Source organism: Sebastes umbrosus, chromosome 20 (genome assembly GCF_015220745.1).
Source record: "Sebastes umbrosus isolate fSebUmb1 chromosome 20, fSebUmb1.pri, whole genome shotgun sequence".
In the NCBI taxonomy this organism is placed as follows: Eukaryota; Metazoa; Chordata; class Actinopteri; order Perciformes; family Sebastidae; genus Sebastes; species Sebastes umbrosus.
This window is the reverse complement of record NC_051288.1, coordinates 1,720,140-1,743,691: the sequence shown is the minus strand read 5'-3', so window position 1 is coordinate 1,743,691 and position 23,552 is coordinate 1,720,140. Positions and strand designations below refer to the sequence as shown.

Here is a 23,552-nt window from a genome sequence, read left to right as displayed (position 1 = left end):
ATTCTGTACACCCGAGGACAGAATCATTCACATGCTTTCCTTTTTGTGCCAAGAGGTGAGGTTAGGGAATGATACTCTGCAAAAAAGGGACTTTTACATTATTAATGGCCTCAAACATTAATTAGTAATCCCCGGTAATTAGTGTTTGGTCCTTTCATCACCCGGAATCAGCTGTTCCGAGAAAATTAAATGTTTACAAGAGAGCGAGTCAATATTTGCTCGCTGGAAGTTAAATTGAATTATCTGAAGAATTACTTCTGAGCGCTCAAACCCACCTGAGCAGCCCGGGGAGTTGATACCGTCCAGCTCTGTCGTCTGGAACACGGTTGGACCAGATTTTGGCCCAAACTCCACCTGACTTCTCATTGTTTCCTCCTCCATCTCCCTCTTGATCATGGGGGGGTTATATCTGACAGACACAGCAATCTAGGGAAGCATGAAGATATTAAATTAAACCAGGAGGAATCAGCCATGCAGCTGCCACAATGCCCTCTGGGAAATATAGTAAAAAATTGAAAGTGTTTCCAGAGGATGATAGCTGCGGCGCTGGCAGCTCATTGACTTCCAGCCCTTTAGCTAGCTCATTAGCCTTTTAGCTATTGCTGATTCGGCAGACCCTGGTGGCTGTGGTTATGCTGATGTTCAACTGTCTTGTTTAAGATTATCTCAAAACCCACAGTCTCTGTTGTTGTGACACATAATGGAATTTGATAGAGATTAATGCACAATTAGGGTCACGTGACAGCCTTCATGTCTAAATTGCTTGTTTGGGTTGAGCCACCGGAGCCAAAGGGACCAAGGACACGGCCTATTTGTGGAACTGAGCTGACTAATGATCTCGTCCAATGCAACAATACCGCGCTGCTATGTTGGACTCTATTTTAAGAACACTAATTGAGGAAATGTAATTTTCCCAGTAAATCTTCTCAATTTGATAGGCCACATATTTACATGGCAAAAGATCTAAAGGGTATATCTATAAAAAAAGGTCTTATATAAGTGTTCTTTGAAGTAACTCCCCCCTAATCATTTAACAGGGCATCACTAATGCACTCTAATTTGTCCTAATTGAATTTGACTATGCTAGTTTGAGTGGAGCAGATGCATTTGTGCTGAGAAAAATAACTTCTCTTTTATACAATCGTGTCCATACACCGTCCAGCAATTATGATATACAAAGAAATTAGAGGAGGTTGCTCAAATTTGCACATTTGAGTGATAGTTCTTTTTATGCTGGAGTTGGCATTATGCTGTTAAAGGAGCAGTGGGTGGGATCTAGTGGTGATGTTGCAGATTGCAACCAATTTAAGCTTCTCATGTGTGCTGCCAGAGTGTGGAAAAACTATGAAAACATGAATTGCCCTCTCTAAAGCCAGTTTTTGTGAGAGAGTAAGACAGTGTGCGTGGAAAGGGAGTGGTGAAGTAAGAGAGACAGAGAGGCAGCGGCGGGAGCGAGTAACATTATCAACACTGGACCAAGCAGGAGAAGTTAACAGTGTTTGGTTTGTCCGATCTGATGTACTGTTTAAACATGTAGATATGAAGAGCTCATTCTAAGGAAACGAAAACACAATTATTCTTATTTTCAGGTGATTAGACACTAAAGAAGACATGCTTATTAATATTATATTCCATTTCTGCCAATAGATCCCCCTAATTGTTACACACTGGTCCCTCAAGTTTAAATCGACCTATTCTCACTCCCAACTCATCAAATACCGCCGACTGGGCAGCGCCCCTCGGCATCAGAGACCGAGAGTCAGTGTGCTGACTTGACTATGACTTGCCTCAAACTGCATGTGATTATCTTAAAGTGGGCATGTCTGTAAATTCATTCACATATCTGGAGGTCAGAGGTCAAGACACCCCTTTGGAAATGACCATGACAGTTTTTCCTCGCCAAAATTTAGCGCAAGTTTGGAGCGTTATTTAACCTCCTTTACGACAAGCTAGTATGACATGGTTGGTACTGATGGATTCATCAGGTTTTTTAGTTTCATATGATACCAGTATCTTCACTCTAGCTTTCAAACACTACAAACCCACTACAACCTAAAAATTGTAAGTTGCGTAAATTTGTTAAAGAAATTAGTGAGGTTAAAGTATTATTTATTAATTGTTTTTAATTATTATTAATCTTGTGGGTGACCAAACAACCCTTCAACTGTCATCTGATTCAAATGTTAAATCCTGATTGGTGGAAGTATGTGACATCACCTCTTTCCAATTTAGCCCCACCCACTTCAAACCAGTGAGAATGAAAAATAAAAAAATCAGACCAAAGAATAAAAACAGGTGAACAGGTGAAGAAACATTTTGACTGGAGGTAAAGTCAGCTCGTCACTCAGCGAGGCAGCGGAGGCACCGTGAATGAACTGACATTGTATAGTTCAGGATTAGGCTACACCGGTTGCATACAAATGAACCCAGATGGTACACTGTGTGTGTTAAATGTCATTCATTCAAACTTGATCTGTTGAAAAAGTGACAGCCCCAATAGCCTGAATCTCTCACACGGGCTGGTGTCAGTGGCTGTTACCTCATTTAAAGGGTGAAGCTAGTACTTTGTCACTGTTGCTCTCTCTCTCTCTCTCTCTCTCATTGCGTGCAGAGGCTAGTCAAGGTCAGCGCAGACATATCCCTCCCAAAATGCCTTTGACAGGTAACACAATGACATCCGGGAGGACAGAATGTGAGTGATATTTCTAAAAGTCCTCCAGCCTCTTTCATAAATAGCACGGCTGCCGTCTGTCCTTCTTGACTTCCTTCCCCTGGCAGACTGATTGATAGTGATGCACATAATCCATTATTTTGACCCCATTGATTGAGCCCAGCAATCAAAGATCAGTGTTGTGGCAGAGGTAACCGGACCCTCCTATGAGACGGCTCCGTCGCACAGGCGCAAGCAAAGGTGTCAGCCGCCGGCCTACTAATCACCCTATGCCGTGAGTAATGGCTATGGAAGCAATCACGGAGGAAATGCATCATCTCTACAGACCCTCCATCTATCAACCTGACTCGCTCTCATTTGACTGAAACGCATGCCAACGTGAAATATGACACTTTGTCAAAGGCAGAGGGAGCACGTTGGCTCTGGAGCTGCAGAATGTAATAATTAAACACACCCATAAAGACCCATTGTATTTCATCCATTGACACATACGTGTTGCGCATTTTCTGAAACTGTTTTCCCTGGGTAAACATTTCATGCTTGGCTCTAGTGCATAATTACAATGCTTCACCAGTTTATACAGAGTTACAATATAGGCCTACTAACAGTCATTTTCCACTTCAGTCATCTTTCAATTTGTCTCCCCACATGATATCAATAGAGTAATGGTGGGAGAAGAAAGAAATGCCTCGCTTTGCACACCATCAAAAAACTATTTGTCAGAGAGTTTGATGTGTTTGGCCCAAACTAAAGCCACAAGCGGGCGTCCTCCGCTAACCCATCCTTTTGATGGTTTGCATTATGAAGGGGAGCAGGAGAGATTCCCCAGTTTGCTTTACAAATCTGGGATATATGAAGTTGTTTGTGTTGCAGTTTTGGTTGTGCACATGTAATTTCACACAGTGGGGGAATGTTTCCTCTCCAACCACAGGAGTCCTCAGTCCCATCACCTTGCAATCTGCAGACTGGCCTCTTCCTGCCCTCTTCTCCAGAGTGCCTCTCCATTATGCTGCATGTTGTTAATCTCAACAGGTGCCCAGAAAATATTTGCACAAGGAGCTCTAGATTTGCTAGTTCAGGAGTAAACTGAAGCTAAACGACAAACATCAAGGCAGAGTTGGAGTGGAAACTGTGGAGGACACAGACGGGCTTCCTTTCAATAAGCACTAATGAGCCACTTTAGCAAAGCAAAATGACCAACAATGTCAAACGGGGTCCTTCACCCCGTAACAAATTCAGATGATGATTTATGTTTTTGTACATCTAACGAATGCAATATTTGTCATTTTGAAACAAATTGCCACTGCATCTCTGGAAATGAATTCTATAGATTTTCCTTTCTGCTCGTTCTGGTTTTCTCTCAGCGAGGTTATTGCTTAATTAGATCTGAGGAAGGCTCTGTCAGATATCTCCCCCTGCCTCCGACTGAGACTCGCCGTACCTCAGTCGCTCACATAGAATACTGATCGCTTTAACCAATTACCTGACATCAAATCTGAACTAATACATGAATACATTTCCACAAAACCTGTTTGTACCTTGTTTTATTTTTCCTTTGCTGCTGTGGGGTGAGTCACTGTTTTTCAAGTTTAGATGGAATTTAAATCTTCGAGTTTTACTGCTCATTAGAGAAAACAGCAAAGAATTCAAATCATTCTAATTAAAACTAAATATCATACAAAGGAAGGATCCCCGCAGCATTTCATGATGTTTTCACGCTCAGTGAGTTTACTCTGTCAGAACATTGTGTACTAAATTATCATCCAAAACTCTTTCTGTGATTGCTGAATTCCATCACCTGATTCCTGTAAAATAAATAACATGTTTGGACAAACTACAGTACACAGTGCCTAGAAAAGTAATTGGGCGAGCTCATCAGACCATATAAGCTTCTTCTAGCTAACTTCAGTCTGTTCCTCTGACCAAATGGTGAACGTCATGTGAGGCCAATTGTTGTGGTATATACATAGAAGTGTTTTTCTGATTGGATGCCTCTATCAGCAGGACGGTGGCATTTGTCTGTGCCTTCCATATCGCTGTTGACAAAAATATGTTTTATGATGGGACAACGCTATGGTTAAAGCTACAGTGGGTAGAAATGGAGAACATAACATAACAGTCACTATATCCTGACAGTAGTGCATGAGACAGGTAATCTGAAAAAAAATCATGTTCCTCTGTGTCGTTCAGTGTCCTCCGGTGTCCTCCGGTGTCCTCCGGTGTCTTCCGCTGTTCAAATATGAATCAATATTCTGTTACTGTAATGTCTATTTCTCTCCTCAGATGTTTTCAGAAACATCTTGTAGTGTACTGTTTAGCTGTAAAATAAGTTATAGATCTGTTGAGGAAATACCAAGCACCGCCCACCAGCCGGAGCACAGCCAATAGGAACACTCTCTCTCTCTCTGAAGTTACCTGTGATTGGTCAAAGTCTCCCGTCACAGGTTAGATATTTTAAAGCCTGAAAACAGAGCTATGAGTATGCTGAGCCTGAATATGCTGAAAGGTTATTATGGAATTTCTGCCCAATGATGCCAAAAATATACTGAATACTGAAGCTTTAAAATTTATTAGGTTTAGGCACAAATATGATTTGGTTAGATTTAGGGAAATATTGGGTTTAGATTACAATTACTACTTTGTAGTAATTTGTTAAGGTACCTTTGTTGTCATGGTTACAATAATAACTACTTAATTGAGTTTGGGGAACAATCATGGTCAGGGTTTAAATAAAACAATGTTGTCTTGCAGTTGGAAACAGGTAACGTTGGTGTCACGTGTCCAACATTTCTGCTGAGCCAACCTTCCTCCTCCGTTTGTAAGGACAGCCTGCTCTAGGCAGATTTACTGCGGTGCCGCACTCTCTCTATTTCTTAATGATTCATTTTACTGGACTCCAAGGAAAGTTCAGTACCTCAGAGGTTTTCTTGTATCCATCCCCTGACTTATGCTTTTCAATCAACTTTTTTTTTTTCTAGATACAGCTCTATTTATACTACAATTTGAAAAGAAAAAATGGCAAAAAGAGAAAAGGATTTACTTCCCTGTGGGATCTAATCACGATGGAATATTAACATGCCATTAATATGGCGCCATAAACCTCATCCCAAGTTACCCGCCCCACCTAGCTCCCTCCAGTCCGATCCGGCGGGCCACAGAATTAATCACAATTGCTGTGATCAGTGCAGCCGATGTGACTGGTGGCACTTTTCTGAAATGTTAATAAAGCCATATTGAATGGTGCACTATTCTCGGCAGGAAGTCCGCAGCCTGTGGGCTGCTCACTAAATCTCAATGACTTCATTAACTCATTACCATGAGTCACGGCATGCAGTTGCCAGCAGCAATTAAAACACAACAGAAAAAAAGCGGTGTCCTTGGGCCACTGTTCTGCTTGCAGGACTGATATGCTTTACTAGATTCAGCAGGATGATTGACGTATCAATAGGCGCCGAGGTGGATTAAATGGACTCAATCAATATTGAGATTTGTCTCAATCGCAACTGAAGCAAATTGTGCACACCTCGTCAAGTGCTTTTGTGCGTCAGGCTGTGCGACAATGCTGCTGTTGAAGCAGGGTATCCTGTCTGTCACATCCAGGAATATGAATCTGAAGATTGTATTTGAATTTTTAATGCTCCAAAAAATTTACTTTTCTAACTTATGTTAATTGAAAAATTACTAAAAGCTGAAGTCGCTGAAAAAAATCCTAGAGGGCATGAAAGGTCACCAAGATTTTCTCCCAGTACAGAGAAGACTGGTTAATATTCATCCCATCTTTTGTCTTTTTATTCCTTATTCAACCAGGAGGCCAGAGGAGACGGAAAAATTGTAACGTTCAATGAATATGTCAGGGTTTTAATTCAACTCTCTCCTCTGTCTTTTGTAGAAACACATTTCTATTCATGAAGCCAATCCTCCGTAGCCATGACACTGCATACTTATGTTTCTTTTGTAAAATTCCAGCAAAATGGTAATTAAATTGCAGCTGTGGGCTTCCGTCCCCTATGCAGACTTAAAGAAGCCTTTATCTTAGCAAATGACTGGCAGTCGATTATGAAAAACCCAACATTTCTTCTTTTTTTTTCCTCCTGCGTGAAGGCAGTCCACCCACACCTTCTGCTTTTGTGCGCACTATTGTTCATGGCTCCATTGTTAATGAGTTTAGAATTAACTGGCTGTAATGACTGGAGACGGGAGCCCCTGCTGAGCCTGATTGTGCTGGTGAATGGGGAGCTGGAGGAGTAATGTATGGACGGATGTGCACGCTGTGTGCAGGTATCAGTCTGTCGCTTGCTCAACGTGTTCTCATCCCAACTCGTCGTATACTGATGACTACACGTCGTTACTCTTTTCGGTCGCAATAAACATGAGTTTAAGGTTGTGAAGTAAACGAGAACACGTGGGCGGGTTCAGTCAATAAAACCACTATAGTTAAGTTTAGGGAAAAACAACATGATGTTATCCCGACTGACTTAACTGTCTTTCAGAGGCTCTAGCAGGTTTTACTTTTGTGTGAAGTCTGTGAAATGGTCCTTTAACCCATTAAAACGTTCTTTAACCCAATAAATGTGTTATTTTTTCCTATTCTAAAATGGTGTATTTGAATATTTCTGCATACTGGGGTCCCTAAACAGTCTTGAATTCCATAAATTGGGTCTCACTGTAAAGCTGAGACTCTGGTGGATCCAATGAGCCCAACTGTATTCATGTGTGATGATGTTAGTCCCCATAGGAGACATTTCATTGTAGTGAGACCATTTTTTAAAACTTGACCTCACTGTATAAAATGATCTGTGGTGACCTCTAGGATAATCACAGCCTCATGAAACGTTACAGCCACAAACTAGAGACCTAGAGCATTCAGAGGATGGATGGATCAAATTAGAGACCTAGGGCATTCAGAAGATGGATGGATCAAACTAGAGACCTAGAGCATTCAGAGGATGGATGGATCAAACTAGAGACCTAGAGCATTCAGAGGATGGATGGATCAAACTAGAGACCTAGAGCATTCAGAGGATGGATGGATCAAACTAGAGACCTAGAGCATTCAGAGGATGGATGGATCAGACTAGAGACCTAGAGCATTCAGAGGATGGATGGATCAAACTAGAGACCTAGAGCATTCAGAGGATGGATGGATCAGACTAGAGACCTAGAGCATTCAGAGGATGGATGGCTTTCCTAGCTACATTGACAATAAGGGGGTTTCTGAGCAGTTTACACAACAGAAGTGCTCGCCATCCAATCTCCAAAACAGACGAAATCCCTCAAAACGTTTTTGATCCCAAATCACAGCATGGCTTTTTCTTTGGTGTTCCTCAAGGTCTTGGTGTCTTAATGTGGTATTTTGGACGGATTATTGATCATTTTTTATCAATTCTCCAGTGATAAAAAATTGTTAAATTTAGCACAAAATCTGTGTAACAAATGGTACCAACCCAGAAATTGCAGCAACAATTTATGAGACATAATAGAGCATGGGGATGACCATCATATACTTCTATCATTATTTTCTAATCCCTTATTCACTTTCACTACTTATTTTTAAATAATGAATTCATTAATTAATTCATATTTATTTCTGATTTATGACTAGAACAACTTGACACACAGTGCTGAGCTGCATCTCAGATTAATCTTCAGGTTTCCAGCTTTCAGATGATGTACACCACTTCTATGTGACATCTACTGTTGACCTGCTATCTCCCCCTAAACACCTCCTGTACCAGCCTAAAAAAAGACAAAAACTGGTCTATTGTGGTCTCAGAGGGTTACGTTTGTACAGTGACGGACCTGGATGGCAGACTCCAGATCAGCCCGACTGCTTGTTTTCCTCCGGTCTGTGAAATCTTGCAGATGCCGTTAGGAGCACCGGAGGACACTGGAGGACACAGAGGAACATGATTTTTTTTTATTACCTGTCTCATGCACTACTGTCAGGATATAGTGACGCATTTTATAAGAATAACTTGTTTTAATCATATCTGCTCCATTTCTCCCCACTGCTGCTTTAAGGTTGAACCCTGCTATACGAGGTGGAGAAAGGGTCGCTTTATATCGGTGCATACAGCAGATTGTAGTAGACTAGCTGGGCTTTGGGGGCTCTCACTGTGTGCCTCCTGTGTCTCTTCTTCTGCTCTTCTTCTCTCCCCCTCTGTCCTGCAGCATAATTCTCTATAATGAGCTTGTGGACAGGAGATGAGATATGATTCTTGGAATTAAAACAGTATTTTCTACTTTGATCATCCAGCAGTGTGTGAAGCACTGAAATAAGACTCTCCCCTTCTTTATCGAATCTTTGCTCTCATTCTCCCTCTCTTAATCTTCCCCCTTGCTCGCTCGCCCTGCTCTATCTGAGCTTGGGGGATTGTTGTATGAGATGGAGAGTTAATGAAGAAAGCTTTTTTTCCTCCCTTGCAAGAAGACTGGTAAACTCTGGCAACTTTGTACTCTGCTTTTGTTAATCGTGTCACGATCGGCTTTCATGCTTTACAATCCCGACCCCTGAACCAGTTAAGCATAAATATTTTATATTTATTTCCAAGCCCCTGAGAATATGTCTTAAACAATTGCATGAGCTGCAACACAAATGAATCCAAACTATTTTCCTAAAGTTGGCTGAGCAGCTTTTTTTTTTTTCCGTGAAACAATCCCATCGACATCATCCCGTTTTATTCCCTTTCATTACACACCATCTTATTTTACATCACTTACAGGCAAAACAGCAGTTGCGCGGCCCCCTCGCTCTCATGCGCACACTCACACTCATAAGTGGCCTTGTCTTCGTAAACTGCAAGTGAGACGCAACATTGTCAAAGAGCCATTTAAGATGCTATCATCTAATATGGAGGCTGACGTGGGCTGGTGCTGGCAGCGTGGTTATGTAAGCAGCTTTCTCAGGGACTGATAGCAATCCAACACACCCAGCAGGGGAGCGGTAGTGTGTGTGTTTGTGCGTGTGTTTGTGAGTGTGTCGGGTGAGGGGCGGGGGGGTGAAACAAATCACACATTCAGTACGCTACATAATATTGCACCCAGTGTTTTGCCACAGGTACAGAGAGAGAGGCACTCTTTCGCGCCAATTGATTTGTTAATATGCTAATGTACCGTGATTAGCGAAGCAAGAAACCGAGCATGTTTTCGCTCAGTAAGGTGTTGATTGAAAGAAATCCACAACCGGGGTGGCAGATGAGACAGAAATGCACATTTTGGAGATGAAAACCTTGAACTTTTTATTGTAACTACAGGCCAAAATAGATACTTAAAGTGGCAGTAGGCAGTATATTTTTGGCATCATTGAGGAAATAATCCCATAATAACCTTTCAGCAAATTGTAATTTAAGTGTTCTGAGAGAAAATTAGACTTCTGCACCTCCTCGCGGCTCTGTTTTATCTTGTAGTGTACTGTTTAGCTATAAATGAGAAAGTTTGAGAAATGAGAAAGCACCGCCCACCGGCTGGAGCACAGCCAATAGGAACGCTCTGTCTCTGAAATGACCTGTGATTGGTCAAAGTCTCCCGTCACAGGCTAGACGTTTTTTTAATGCCTGAAAAGGTTATTATGGAATCTTTGCTCAATGATCCCAAAAACGTGTTGCCTGCTGAAGCTTTAATAATAACAGACACAAAATGTGAGTAGTTACTGGAGAACTAACGAGGAACTAACTGCTAGTGAACTATCAGTTTATGAGTAACCATCACTCAGATTATATAGAGTAGCTGATTATTATAAAACGAGTGAGGGACGAATCAAGAACGACCTGATCATTGATGAATCGTTAATGAGTGGAGGACAGACTGGGAGATCCTAAATTAATGAATCATTAAGTAATGATTAGTGTATGAATAGATGTGCCTTGATCATACTGACCACCTTCATGAGTCGTTCCTGATGAACTCTGAATGAGCTGCTGAGCGGCAATCTTTCATCAACCTTGATTACTACCAAGAGAAATGTTGGTGAAAACTATAAAAAATAGGCTGCAATTAACTGGAATTATCCTTTAAATCATAATTCCATCAGTGTAGGTTTCCTCCTCCTCAGACTGTGTATCAGTCGGGCAGTAAAACAGTAAAGTGTGCTAACAGCAGCTTTGCGTGCTACAATGAAAGCTCAACATCACAACGACGCATTCGTGGCGATGCATTGATGAGCAGTTTGTTTGAATGCGGTTTCAGCTTCCAGGCTCATGAGCTGAATTCTTCGGCACCATTAACAAACATGGTTTATGAGATATTACATATGCTACATTATGTGTTAATATGAAATGCAAGAGTATGTGAAGTCTTACAGTCATAAAAAAGCATTTAGCTTTATTGAGGCATACATCACAGCATGGCAGCAGCCCCTGGAGTCTCTGTTCCCATCATGGAACCTTAAAGCTGCAGTGGGTAGAAATGGAGCAAATATTATTAAAAAAAGTTATTTTTATAAAACGGTCACTATATCCTGAGAGTAGAGAATGAGACAGGTAATCTGAAAAAAATGTTGTGCCTCTGAGTCCTCCGGTGTCCTCCGGTGTCCTCCGGTGTCCTCCGGTGTCCTCCTACGAAGAGAGTGAAGTGTTACCCTCACTTCTTCTGGCTGAATTTGGTTCTTGAAGACTAAAAAAAAATCCACTTACCTTGGCTCCGTGTATATTGTGAACACATGACACGTTCGCGACTGACATTTTAGAGGGCTGAGTCCACATCATTGATTTCAGGAGATAGCCATGCTGATATGTCAAGGCCGGCCGGGGTAAGGGTGGCTGGAAAATGCAGCGGAGCCCTCGTAGAACGAGTTACCTTGGGCTGAAAATCTGAGCAAACATTGTTAAGTGCTGATGGTGGGCATGCTGGCAAGAAGATTTACCCTGGGAGGGAGGTCTCCTCGGTGCACTGACTCCTCTGCAGCTTTTCACTCAAAGTTGTCTTTCCCCTTAGTGATGCAGCACCAGAAAGTCAGGGATTGCTGCCTGTTACAGCCAACATCACTCCTGCTGACTGTAGGGAGGTGTAGCAGTTGACTGTAAAAACACAGTCCTATTCCAATTAAGGAGTATAACCAATGTTGTTTACAGTCGAGCTGCCAACTACACTTATGTCATTTGTAGCATTTAAGTCTCATTTTTATAAATTGCATCCCTACACTGACAGTCAGTGTTAAACCTTTTGATTTTCCTCCTCTCCCTGCATTACAAGAAAATTGTGCATTAAAATAACTGACTGCTTTACGTGGCAACGCTGTGAAATAATACAATCGTTTTCTCGTGCAGCGCTGAAGGAACTCCTGAATCTTCCAGGAGCACTCATCAACCTCACTGAAATACTGCACACATAAATATACTGCGTGATGTTGAGTCAGGAGAACTAATTCTTGGGCATCAAGGTTTCTTGTCACATTTTGGTTCTAAATAACCATGCGGGAACACTCAGGCCAGTAAACTGATGTGTGAAAGAACACAAATGGATGAGTTTGGTGTTTTGTAGTCTCGCGTAGGCAGACCTATATCCACGGCACTGTGTCAGTGCTAAAGAAAGGTCTGGCTCAACACATTATCATTCTGCTAAAGGGGAATAAACACTCTGGCTTGTTTGTATTTCTTTAAACCAATCACGATCGACTTGAGCGGTGCTAAGCCCATGTAGCGGACGGTGGTCTTGCTAAATAGGTAGCGCAGATAGGGGAGGTGAATGCCAGCTGGCAGACTTATACCCACAGTCTTCACATCCGGTGAGTCTGACTAAGCCTTTTGCAGCTCATACTGTATGTCAGGGTCACTAACAGATGAATTACCTACATTACCTCAACCAAAGCAAAGAAAATACAACTACTAAAGCTGAAGGTCTGAAGCAGTCACAGATTGTCCCAAGTCTTAAGCCGGTATAATCGAGTTCACTGGGTCCTCCATGTCCCACACTACAGGATACGTCTGCAGCGTCCTCATTATCCCGCCTCATAGGGACCAAACAAAGGACGCAGGAGATGACAGAGTGTGTCCTCCGGGGGAAACACTCCACAACCATCAATATGTCAGCCTTGCATTACATGTCTGATGGATTTATCAAGCCATCGATAAGTTATTGACTGGAATAACGCTGAAGGTCATCTTGTAGGAATCTCCAGTATCCCTGCTTAACATACAGTAAGAAGTGACTCAGTGGTCTTTGTTTGTTCCTCTAAGATGCAAGGAGTCCACATTTCACTGCCTCATGAGGTCAGAACAACCAAAATAAATCTAAGGGGGGGTTATCAAGAGCTACTAATCAGTACCAATGTACGGAAAGTCACGGATGCCAATATTAAAATAATTTGGTCGAATTGGAATTTCATGTGAGATTTGTATGACAAATGTATTAAAATTAAAAATGAAATGACTCAACCATTGTTTCACTATTTTTCAACAAAATCATGCCAAAGTGGTTTAGAGATATAAAAACAGGTAAACACAATGACATAATAAATACTCACACTTGCACATCAAATACATGACACATATAATGTTGAAACAATTTTATATATTACTAATGTTTGAAAATGAATACAATGTTTACATTTTTTTTCTGGCAATGACGGTAAAACTTCTGAAAAAATTAAAACAGAAGAAGGCTGGAACATGGACATGTGTGTCCATATGAACAACAAACACCAGGCTTTCATCCAGGAGACCGCTGTTTGTGTCCACGTTACAATCAGCTGTTCGTTCGTGTCCCGTGTTCACAACATTCACTTTCATTTTACAATCATAGTAGTTTTAAGCCCAACCATGTTGTTTTTTCCTAAACCTAACTAAGTGGTTTTGTTGTCTGAATGTAAAGCGTCAGTATGTGACGAGTTGGGATGAGAACGTGTTGAGTGTGTATGATATATAGGCTACTGGTCATACAGTGGTGCAAGGATGACGTATTTCTGTAGGTCAACCAGGTAGTTAGCATCATCCTGGTTCCCTCAACAAATTGTTCCATTGGATTTTGGATTATTGCAGAAATTAAGCTTTGTGGCAAATAAACGTTTATGATACATTTTGTTCAACAAGATAATCTCCACATATTAACACCACTTTATGATTTTGAAGTGTGAATGCAATCGCCAGAAGTAAAATATAAGGCTATAAATCTTCTACTACTCTCTGTAGTCCTTAAGGTCCATCTATTGAAAGTGAATGAGACACTGGGGAAGTGGATATTTCCTGGGTGAATGTAGCTTGTGCTTGTTTTCAGAGCAGGCACGGCGGACCAACTAAAATATAAGGAATATTATAGCGGGCCTTTAGCCCTGTAATGGACAAATGCCATTGCAAATATTTCAACACAGTCTTACAGCAGTTTGTGAAATGATCACGAAATAGACGTGAATTTTCCTTTTTTTTCTTGACGCTCAGCACGACTTTCGACAACGTATTTTTAGTGCGTTTTCCTACAAATGTCCAGCAACACGTGACACACGTTTCTATTTCCGCTCCAGTCTTTTAAAAATAAAACTACTTAATTAGGTTTAGGAATAGATCGACTGGGTTAGACTTAAGGCAACAAACAACTTACTTAGGTTTAGGAAAAGATTGACTCGGTTAGTCTTAGCCAACAAACTACTTAGTTAGGTTTAGGAAAAGATTGCCTTGGTTAGGCTTAGGCAACAAACTACTTACTTAGGTTTAGAAAAAGATTTACTTGGTTAGGCTTAGGCAACAAACTACTTAGTTAGGTTTAGGAAAATATTGACTTGGTTAGGCTTACGCAACAAACTACTTAGTTAGGATTAGGAAAAGATCGACTTGTTTAGGCTTAGGCAACAAACTACTTAGTTAGGTTTAGGAAAAGATTGACTTGGTTAGGCTAAGGCAACAAACTACTTTGTTAGGTCTAGGAAAAGATCAACTTGGTTAGGCTTAGGCAACAAACTACTTAGTTAGGTTTAGGAAAAGATTGACTTGGTTAGGCTAAGACAACAAACTACTTTGTTAGGTTTAGGAAAAGATCGACTTGGTTGGGCTTAGGCAACAAACTACTTAGTTAGGTTTAGGAAAAGATCGACTTGGTTAGGCTTAGGCAACAAACTTCTTCATTAGGTTTAGGAAAAGATCGACTTGGTTAGGCTTTGGCAACAAATTACATAATTAAGTTTAGGAAAAGATTGCGGTTTGGGTTAAAATAACACCAGAAGTGGCGTAACTTAAGTACGGAAGTTAAGTGACAAAAACGACTTAGTTAGCTTTATGAACTACACCACGCATGAGCACGAGTATACACAAGAAGGCTGTAAAGGCCGGCGAATCGGCATAATGATGTTCAGTCGTCTCATTTGGCCACTAATTAGTGACCGCCTTTTTTAAGACACGTTAAAGCTTTGAAATTCACAAGTGGGATATTTACTAACATGTTTTATATCGTAGAACAAAATGTTAAAATCTCTTCAGCTTTTGTTGTTTTTTGTCCGTCTTTGTATAATATCTTTTGTTTGTTTATATGTCCCTGTACCTGTCTCCACTTGTTTTGTAATCACTTTATCACACAATAAAAAACGAAAAAAAAAAAAATGCTAACTCACTTCTGGGTTTTAGGACTCAGTGCTGCAGCTTTATACCAGACCAAGTAAGGTTGAAGAAACAGAACCACTAAGTGTATTGAATTCAGCAGGAGTGTGAAAGCAGATGTGCTATTTCTTCTTGTAAAGGTCATATGCTCTCACTTTAATGCACAATAAATGTTCTTGTTTTGATGAGAATGGCTTATCTGAAAATGAACTACAGTAGATAAAATACAGCATTGCACTGTTAATCTACAGTGTGCGCCCTCACTCCGCTGATACTGATGTTATGTGTACTTTAGTACTGAGATGTGCTGTTTGCATATTTCTCTGACAGGGGATTTCATGTAAACCTCCCGCTGCTATCGGTGCACTGATGTGGAAAAAATCTGCAATTCATGTTCATCAGTGTATCTACAGCGTGCACTCCCACCTCTTATCATGAATGTACTCCAAACTATAAAGGTTTATTTTGGTCAGTGGGTTTAAGGTCACAACTGGTGTGCATTATCGTTCAGACCTAGAGCCATGCAGAGAACGCATCCCAGTAGCTGTGTGTTGCTGTGTGGGAGGCAGCAGCGATGAGAAGCTGATGGTAAATCGATAGTGATGGATCAAAGTGCTGCATGGCTGGAGCCCCGCGGTGTCAGGGTGCAGGGAACAACAGTGACTTTTTACCCCTCCCCCCCTTCTTCTCATTATCTTCTCCTCCTACTCCAATTCTCTCTTTTTATCTTGAAATTCAAACTCCTCTCACTTATCCCACACTTGGTGACATTTTACTTGTGTGTCTGAATGTGTGTGTGTGCATGAGAGACAGAGAGAGAGAGAGAGAGAGAGAGAGAGAGAGGTGATTTGATGCTTTGTGTCACGGTGTCAGGTGGCATCAGCCAGTAGTTGATGGTGAGATAAAATGCAATCAATATCCAAACACTAAAATTGTTCTCTTTTCCAGCAGCATTCTGCACTAAGTGTCCACATATCTGTCGCTATAACAATATTTGACTCATAAAAAAAGATGTTATTCATAAAATGAATCTATTGTACTGCTTTATTGTCTCGTGTTTGAGTGTTTCACTTGGTGTTGTGCCTTTAACCCTATCCCTGCTCTTCAGTGCAAATACAATAACTGCCGCGCTTGTTCAATGTGACTAAATCTTTTTCTGTTGTGTTACAAGCAGCACATTCTAATAAATAACCACTTGGTTGTGTTTTCTAGGAGAAAAACATGGGCCGGTCCGCTCCCAGAGTCACCATGGTAGGGATGGCTGTTCTTTGTTAAAGGGTCAAAGTTGCCTCTAACCACTACTTAATGATTTCTGTATTTCTCTTATGAGCCTGTTAATGATCAATAGTGGTAGTCTGAAGTCATATCTGATCAGTGTTTGGAGGCAGCTTACACCTGGAGTGTTAATTGTAGTGCAGTGCCTTCCCAGTATCTCTATATACCTAACCTGTGTATTTTCCCCTTGACATTTAGCTCTCCTGTCTGTGTGATGAGTCCATGTGCAGTCTGGTCAGTGTGCGCTGGTTCTAGGGGTGTAACGGTACACACAAAATTCATGGTTTGGTGAAAAAAAATGTTTAAGACAAGTGCAGCAGGTTTATAATGAACATACACTTATTCGCTTCAGATGAGAAGGTCGATACCACTCTTGTGTGTAAAGTATGGATCTGGAGCCAGGGAGGAAATTAGCTTAGCTTGGGTCTGTCCAAAGTCCAAAAGTATGTCTACCAACACCTCTAAAGGGCACTAATTAACACATACTACCTCATTTTGTTTAATTGGAACACAATGGCCAACAGCTAGCAGCAGTGACTTCTTGGAGTCTTGTCACAATGAGGTTGCCAGGCAAGTGCTAGGTGGATAAACTGTTGTTTGTCGAAAAATAATTACACTGCGTAACCCTGTTTTTACGCACTCTATGTAGTCCTGAAGGTCCATCTATTGAAAGTGAATGTGACACTGGGGAAGTGGCTATATCCTGGGTGAATGTAGCTTGTGTTGTTTTCAGTGTAGGCACGGCGGACCGACTAAAATTTAAGGAATATTAAAGCGGACCTTTAGCCCTGTAATGGACAAATGCCATTGCAAATATTTCAACACAGTCTCACAACAGCTCGTGAAATAGTCACGGAATCTAATCTATTTGATTTGAGAACATAGACAGTGAATTTTTTTTTTTCCTGACGCTCAGCACGACATTCAACAATGTGTTTTTCATCCGTTTTCCTATGATTGTCAAGCAACACGTGACGCACGTACCAATTTCAACTCCAGTCTAATTAGGTTTAGGAATAGATAGATTTGGTTAGGCTTAGGCAAAAAACTATTTAGTTAGCTTTAAGAAAAGATCGCGGTTTGGGTTAAAAGAACTCCAGAAGTGGCGTAACTTAAGTACGGAAGTTAAGTGACAAATAAATCAACTTTGAGTTGTGGTTTCACACGAGACACGAACAGCAGGCTCCTGAACGATAGTCTGTGCGTTTTCCTACGAATGTCCAGCAACACAACGCACGTGTCAATTTCCGCACCTGTCTTTTCAAAATAAAACTCCTTAATTAGATTTAGGAATAGATCGACTTGGTTAGGCTTAGGCAACAAAGTACTTTGTTAGCTTTAGGAAAAAATCGCATTTTGGGTTAAAATAACACCAGAAGTGGCGTAACTTAAGTACAGAAGTTAATTGACAAAAACTACTTAGTTAGGTTTAGGAAAAGATTGCGATTTGGGTTAAAAGAACTCCGGAAGTGCTTTAACTTAAGTACAGAAGTTACGTGTCAAATAAATCAACTTTGAGTTGTGGTTTGACACGGGACACGAACAGCGGTCTCCTGGGCGAAAGTCCGGTGTTTGACCTCCTCCCTAAACGGTGTTCATCACTCTCTATACTTCCTGGTTCACAATTATAAGGATTACATACCAACTGATTTCGTGCTGACATCACAAAAAAAAATGAAAGTATATGTACACAAATCAATACACTACATACATTAAATACATTTTGTGACTATTTCACAAACTGCTGTGCGACTGGGCTGAATATTCAGGCTAGCATGTATGATTGTTTCTGTAGTTTATGTTTCCACAGACATAATGTCGCTCGACTCCAGTTCCACACACACAGTTTTTTTTTATCTGATCCACCTTTCTCTGTCCAGTGTCACTGTAGCTTACAGGGAAACTCTAACATCCAGGGGCTATAAGCCAATTAGCATATAGTCTAGCTGACATATAACAACGGTGTCACTGCCAAAGCTCTCCAGGTGGAACGCTTTGGAATTTATAGTCCCCATGTACTAAAACTTAACGAGATACTTTTCAGCTAATTCGACAGTAAACTGAACCGAACCACAATTCTGGGCGAATTCATGTACCGTTACACCCCTATCTGGTTCTGTTCAAATCAATGACGTGCTGATGTGGGCTCGCCTTCAAGGAAACATTGTAAAGAGGAGATTTCTATTGCACTACAGTTTATTCTATGAGTAGACTTTGGGTCTAATTAATAAACAGCTAACCAAACTAGGCCATAGTGAATGTAAACAAGAATATTCTGTACCTCTTGATGTTTGTTGCAGCTGGCCCACATTGTTGTTTTTTTTCCATTGTGTTGTGCCTTAAAAACCAAACTGGTCCCATTCACTCCTCTGTTCTAATCCCTGCCCTTTGAAATGTATGTTTTGAACTGTTTCACTGAAGCTTTTTTCTGTGTTGCCCACTTTACTGAACTGAATGTCCTAACCTCTATGGTGTGCGTGGTCTTCGACTCTGTCCGTCTCAGTGGAGAGGAGGGCTGGTCTATAAAGGCATGGATAAAGGCAGTTTTGATGATGTTACTTCTTTTATTTTAAGAAGACATCAGATAAATCTGTGCTTATCCTTGCTTAAGATATACGGACCCTCCTCTTCTTCCTCTACCTCTTCCTCGTCCTCCGCCTCCTCTCAAAGGAAGTCTGCTTTCCAACAGCCCGCAAATGGAGTCGGTTGGTATGTCAATCAACTGTTGAGAGAAATGGCTTTTTTTTATTCCTACGATGTGACATCCCATGAAAATGCCATACTGTTACACTGTTTGATTTTCAGGAAAGATTATTACCTTTAAACCCGGCGAGTGACCTCGGCTTTGTAGTGAGAGAACAGAGCGAAACCAGACGAGCTCTGTAGGAACGTCATGAAGCACTACTTCAATAAAATGGATCTCTTATTGCCTTTTAACACACAGGGTCACAATAGTCCACGCCGGGTTCACTCTCTATCACATTTCAAAATGAACTGGATATGAAGTCCATCTCAACCTCCTGCCCTTCTCCATCCCTGCTGAGACTATCATGCACATTTGTCAAGCTGCAGAGGCAGTGACATGTCAAGTAACTACTTGGCCTTTTGTGTCTTGGGGGTGATTGTGAGTTATGAGATAAAGAGCGATACTTACTGGTAATACAGATAGAAACAGTCTGGACTGGGGCTTTATTGCACTTGGAAGAACTGCTGCAATCTGCAACTGTAGTGACTCTCATTACTGGCGCTATCTATGAATGCATAATGATATCTGAGTATTTCACTGTAGCTTTTCATTTCAAACCAATTCAAAACGTGTGTTAATGGGTTTTCACTCATTAGCAGACATGAGATGTAGATTAACCGACAAGCACAGTCATTTAGCACTATACTGTATCTGCAGACTTTCCGTATACAAATGGTTATATTAACACAAAACAATCTTAAAGGGTAACTTCAGTATTTTCCAATCAGACCCTATCTTCCCATGTTTTTGTGTCTAAGTGACTAGTGGGGACAACACTTTTTGAAATTGGTCCAGTATTGAAGGAGAACGCTGCAGCCGCTAGCCGCTAAACGAGCTGTAATTTAACCATTTGGGGCAACCTGGCACCTTCATTTTATGTCGACTAAAAGTGCTTGTTTTTGGCACTGACCGGCTCAAATTGTTATTATAAATATCTGACAACATCATGGAAAGGACCCTACAGAGAATTTAAACTGTTTTCTTACCTTGCGCTTGATCCGGTCAGTTTGTGATTGTGCGTTTCGCTCGGAGAAGCCTTGTTGTGAAATGTCATGTCGCCTCCACATTGTGGAAAGCATCTAAATATTCAGCCATGACATTGAAAGTTCCTAACGGAGTGAATTGACCGGAAGTATCACAGTAGAGATCATGATCTCATCTCATGATGAGAGCTGTTTGAGTTCTCTAAATGTTAAGGAAAGGAGCTTCAATGCTTCCTTTATTATCTCCTTTAGCATAGGATATACTGGACCATCCTTTACCAAAGGAAAGGAGAGAATAACATGGCAATGAGGTGATATTTTTCACCGGTTGTCCACGTTAGGTCAGATGATCCTTTATTATATGTTTATAGAGTGTTCCAGCAGCAGGAGGACCTGTGGTATCTCTCTGAGCTATCTAAAAACACACGGGGGGAGCAGCATCTTTTGTAGTCCATCTTCAGAACATTGTAGTTTTTACACGACAGACTCGCGTCACTAACCTGCCGCCGTCGCATCATAATTCCGGAGCCTAGTGAAAGAGTAGTCAGATTCTCCTCAGAAACACTGCGGTGGTCTTTTCGTGAGTCCTTCTGAATTCTCCTTCTCATCTTTCCTTCACCTCATGACGTTTTCCATTGAGGTCAAGGAAAAGTGGTTAGGAAAAGATGTAATTTTTTGACTTTTTGACCGCAGCCCTGGACCAATTTAAAAATGTGTTGTGCCATACCACATCATTGATAAACTAGAGGTCAGAGGTTTAGTGGCGCCTTCAAATGTAGTTGTGTTTACCGTGTTCACGAGAAGAGTCCATACTCACGACCTCATAAGTAAAAAGTTTCTGAAAGTTCAGAGTTCACAAGTTGTGATGTGTTTTTTGACGTTGTCAGAAATGACGGAGGCCATGGAAGTTATTTTTTCGGTGCATAATAAGTGAATATATTGTAGTCGTTTATTGTTTTTTTTTGTAATTTTATAATATGTCTGAGGAAAATGTTGATATTCCCAACGGCCTAATCTTTCTCCTCTGTCATTATGCCTTTGTTAGACTCTGTGGCTCCTAGACTATACTTGCCAACCTTGAGACCTCAAAAAAGGGAGGATTTATAAACAAAAGCAGGGGTCTGGGAGGAAAAATTTGAGTTTCAGAGACTGTTTCCAGCATTCTGGAGACTTTTAACGACTGAAAATAACAAAATATTAAGTGCACTGCAGAAACATTTCTATGTTAAATAGGCCTACTTTTAATTTGACTTTTAATTCTCAGGAAAACATCCTCTCTACCGGGAAACGACATACATGTAGGTGTAGCTGTACTGTGGTCAGGGTGGAAACAGTAGAGCTTATACACGCTGTACAGCACCAGAAACAGGCTGAGATAATGAAAAGGAAAAAAGGTTTAAATGTTTGACATAAATTGGGAGAAATACGGGAGAAGTGTGACCCCGGGAGGAAAGCGGAAGAGGGCAATGACTAATGGTAGTCTCCGGGAAAATCGTGAGGGTTGGCAAGTCTAGACACTGACGGTAACGTTAATGATGCCGTTGCTTAGCAGCGGCGCTCTCACGACTTAACCACGACCTCCCATGTTTTAAATACGAGCTCATGAGTTTCATTTAAAGGCCCAATAGGATTTACAAACAATTACAAACACAAACAATGCCATCAGAATAATTTAAAAGATGCTATAAAACACATAAAAATGATACACACGTGGCTTTAAACTGTCATTTTGAGGAGCCAGACAATATGCTGAGTTCAGTGGAAATTACTCGAAAATCCATTTTGTGTCTTTTCAGTCTTGCAGTTGCACACTGTCTGATGTTGGAGCTGAGTAGTTACTTACTCTTGTTTTCTATTTTCATAGCACATTCAAATTTAGATTTTTATGTTTGTAACTATTGACTCTTAAGTCATATTTCATTAGATATTATTGACACCTTCTGTACCAAGCAGGCGGTGCTTTGCTACTGTAATCTTGTACTACACTTACAGATATTATTTGTAAAACTCCCAGTGCTGCTTTTCAAATTCAATTTTGCTTTATTGGCGTCACTACAGTTAAAGACATTATTGCCAGAGCAGGTTGCACAAGGTTTATAATGTAAGTGCTGTTTCATATCTGTTGATGAAGTTTGAGTTCCTGCGGTCATGGCAGCTATTGCTAATCATCAACTGTCCAGTTCATTTTTACTTCTTCCATCAGAGTTGTAACAGTAACAAAGCAGATTTTTATTATGAAAATGAGACTTCATTTAAAGATATAGGTTAAACCTTTTTGTCAGGGAAAATCCATGTTTTTATCTTAAGTCCAAAATCTGACTCACAGTAGTCAGTCAGTTTAGATTGGATGCTAAAATTAGCAGCGCTAGAAGTGCTATAAATATAACTTATAAGCACCAGTATTATCACCAGTGCTGCAATTGGGTCAGGGTTAAGCCTCCTGCTCTGCCAGTAAAATCAATGAGGAGGTGGGAGCTACTTCTGTCCAGGGGCCTCAAGCTTTGTCCCCTACTAACCGAGTGAAGTGGGGCTATTATGGCAGTTAACATTTAGCGATTAAATGTGAACACTCTTTGTCAGTTGTTAAATGTCAAGCCCACGGTGGCTTCCCGTTCCTCCCGTTCGTCTGCTGCGTGAGGAGGGGCAGGGGGACGTGTTGGCACGGGGCTGTCAACAGAGCCAATAGCACAGAGACATCCTCATTCATACCTGTCACACACATTTTGCACACAAGAACTGTGCACTCTGTACCCCCCACCCCCACCTCCACCGCCACCACGTCCACCTCCACCTCCTCTGGGCCTTTTATAACTCCAGTAGCTCCACTTGGCAGGGCTAATGGGATGGCAGGGTTGTTGGTTTTAGAGAGGGATGTCGTGAGGAGAGTGGAGCAGAGAGCTGGGGATGGCTCTCTAATAGATCTGGGGGGGTGGGTGGTGTGGAGCCTGGGGGTGGAGGGGTGGAGGGCTGCCTTGTGATCACTGGCCCGTGTTGCTGTTTCTCTCCTCTTTTCATCCCACTGCCCCACCACAGCCTCCTTTTTCATACTTTTCCTTCTCTTATCTGCTGTCTGTGTCAGTTTACCCCCCCCCCCCCCCCCCCCCCCCCCCCCCCCCCTCCCCCACCCCCCGCCCCCCCCCCCCACCACCTCTATGTTGAGAGATACCAAGCCTTTAGGGTTTCCATTAAGTTGTGCCTGTCTGTCTGTATTGTCAGTGTTTTGAAGTCTGTCTGTGTCACCACGATTTCCACCATATCTACTTACAGTTTGAATTTGCACAGCAGCGGAAGGGTTTCCTGCTTTTATACATTCTTATTGATATGTGGTGCATAAAGCGTGTATGCTGCTGCAGGATTTC

At 41.4% G+C, this 23,552-nt stretch overlaps 1 protein-coding gene across 1 annotated transcript in view; it reads left to right on the top strand.

Moving 5' to 3' along the window:
• LOC119479515 (protein shisa-6-like) overlaps positions 1–23,552 on the top strand; it is a 76,233-nt gene that overhangs the window by 32,447 nt on the left and 20,234 nt on the right. Inside the window, 1 exon segment of the mRNA XM_037755237.1 lies at positions 16,402–16,440. Coding sequence (XP_037611165.1) covers positions 16,402–16,440 — 39 coding nt within the window.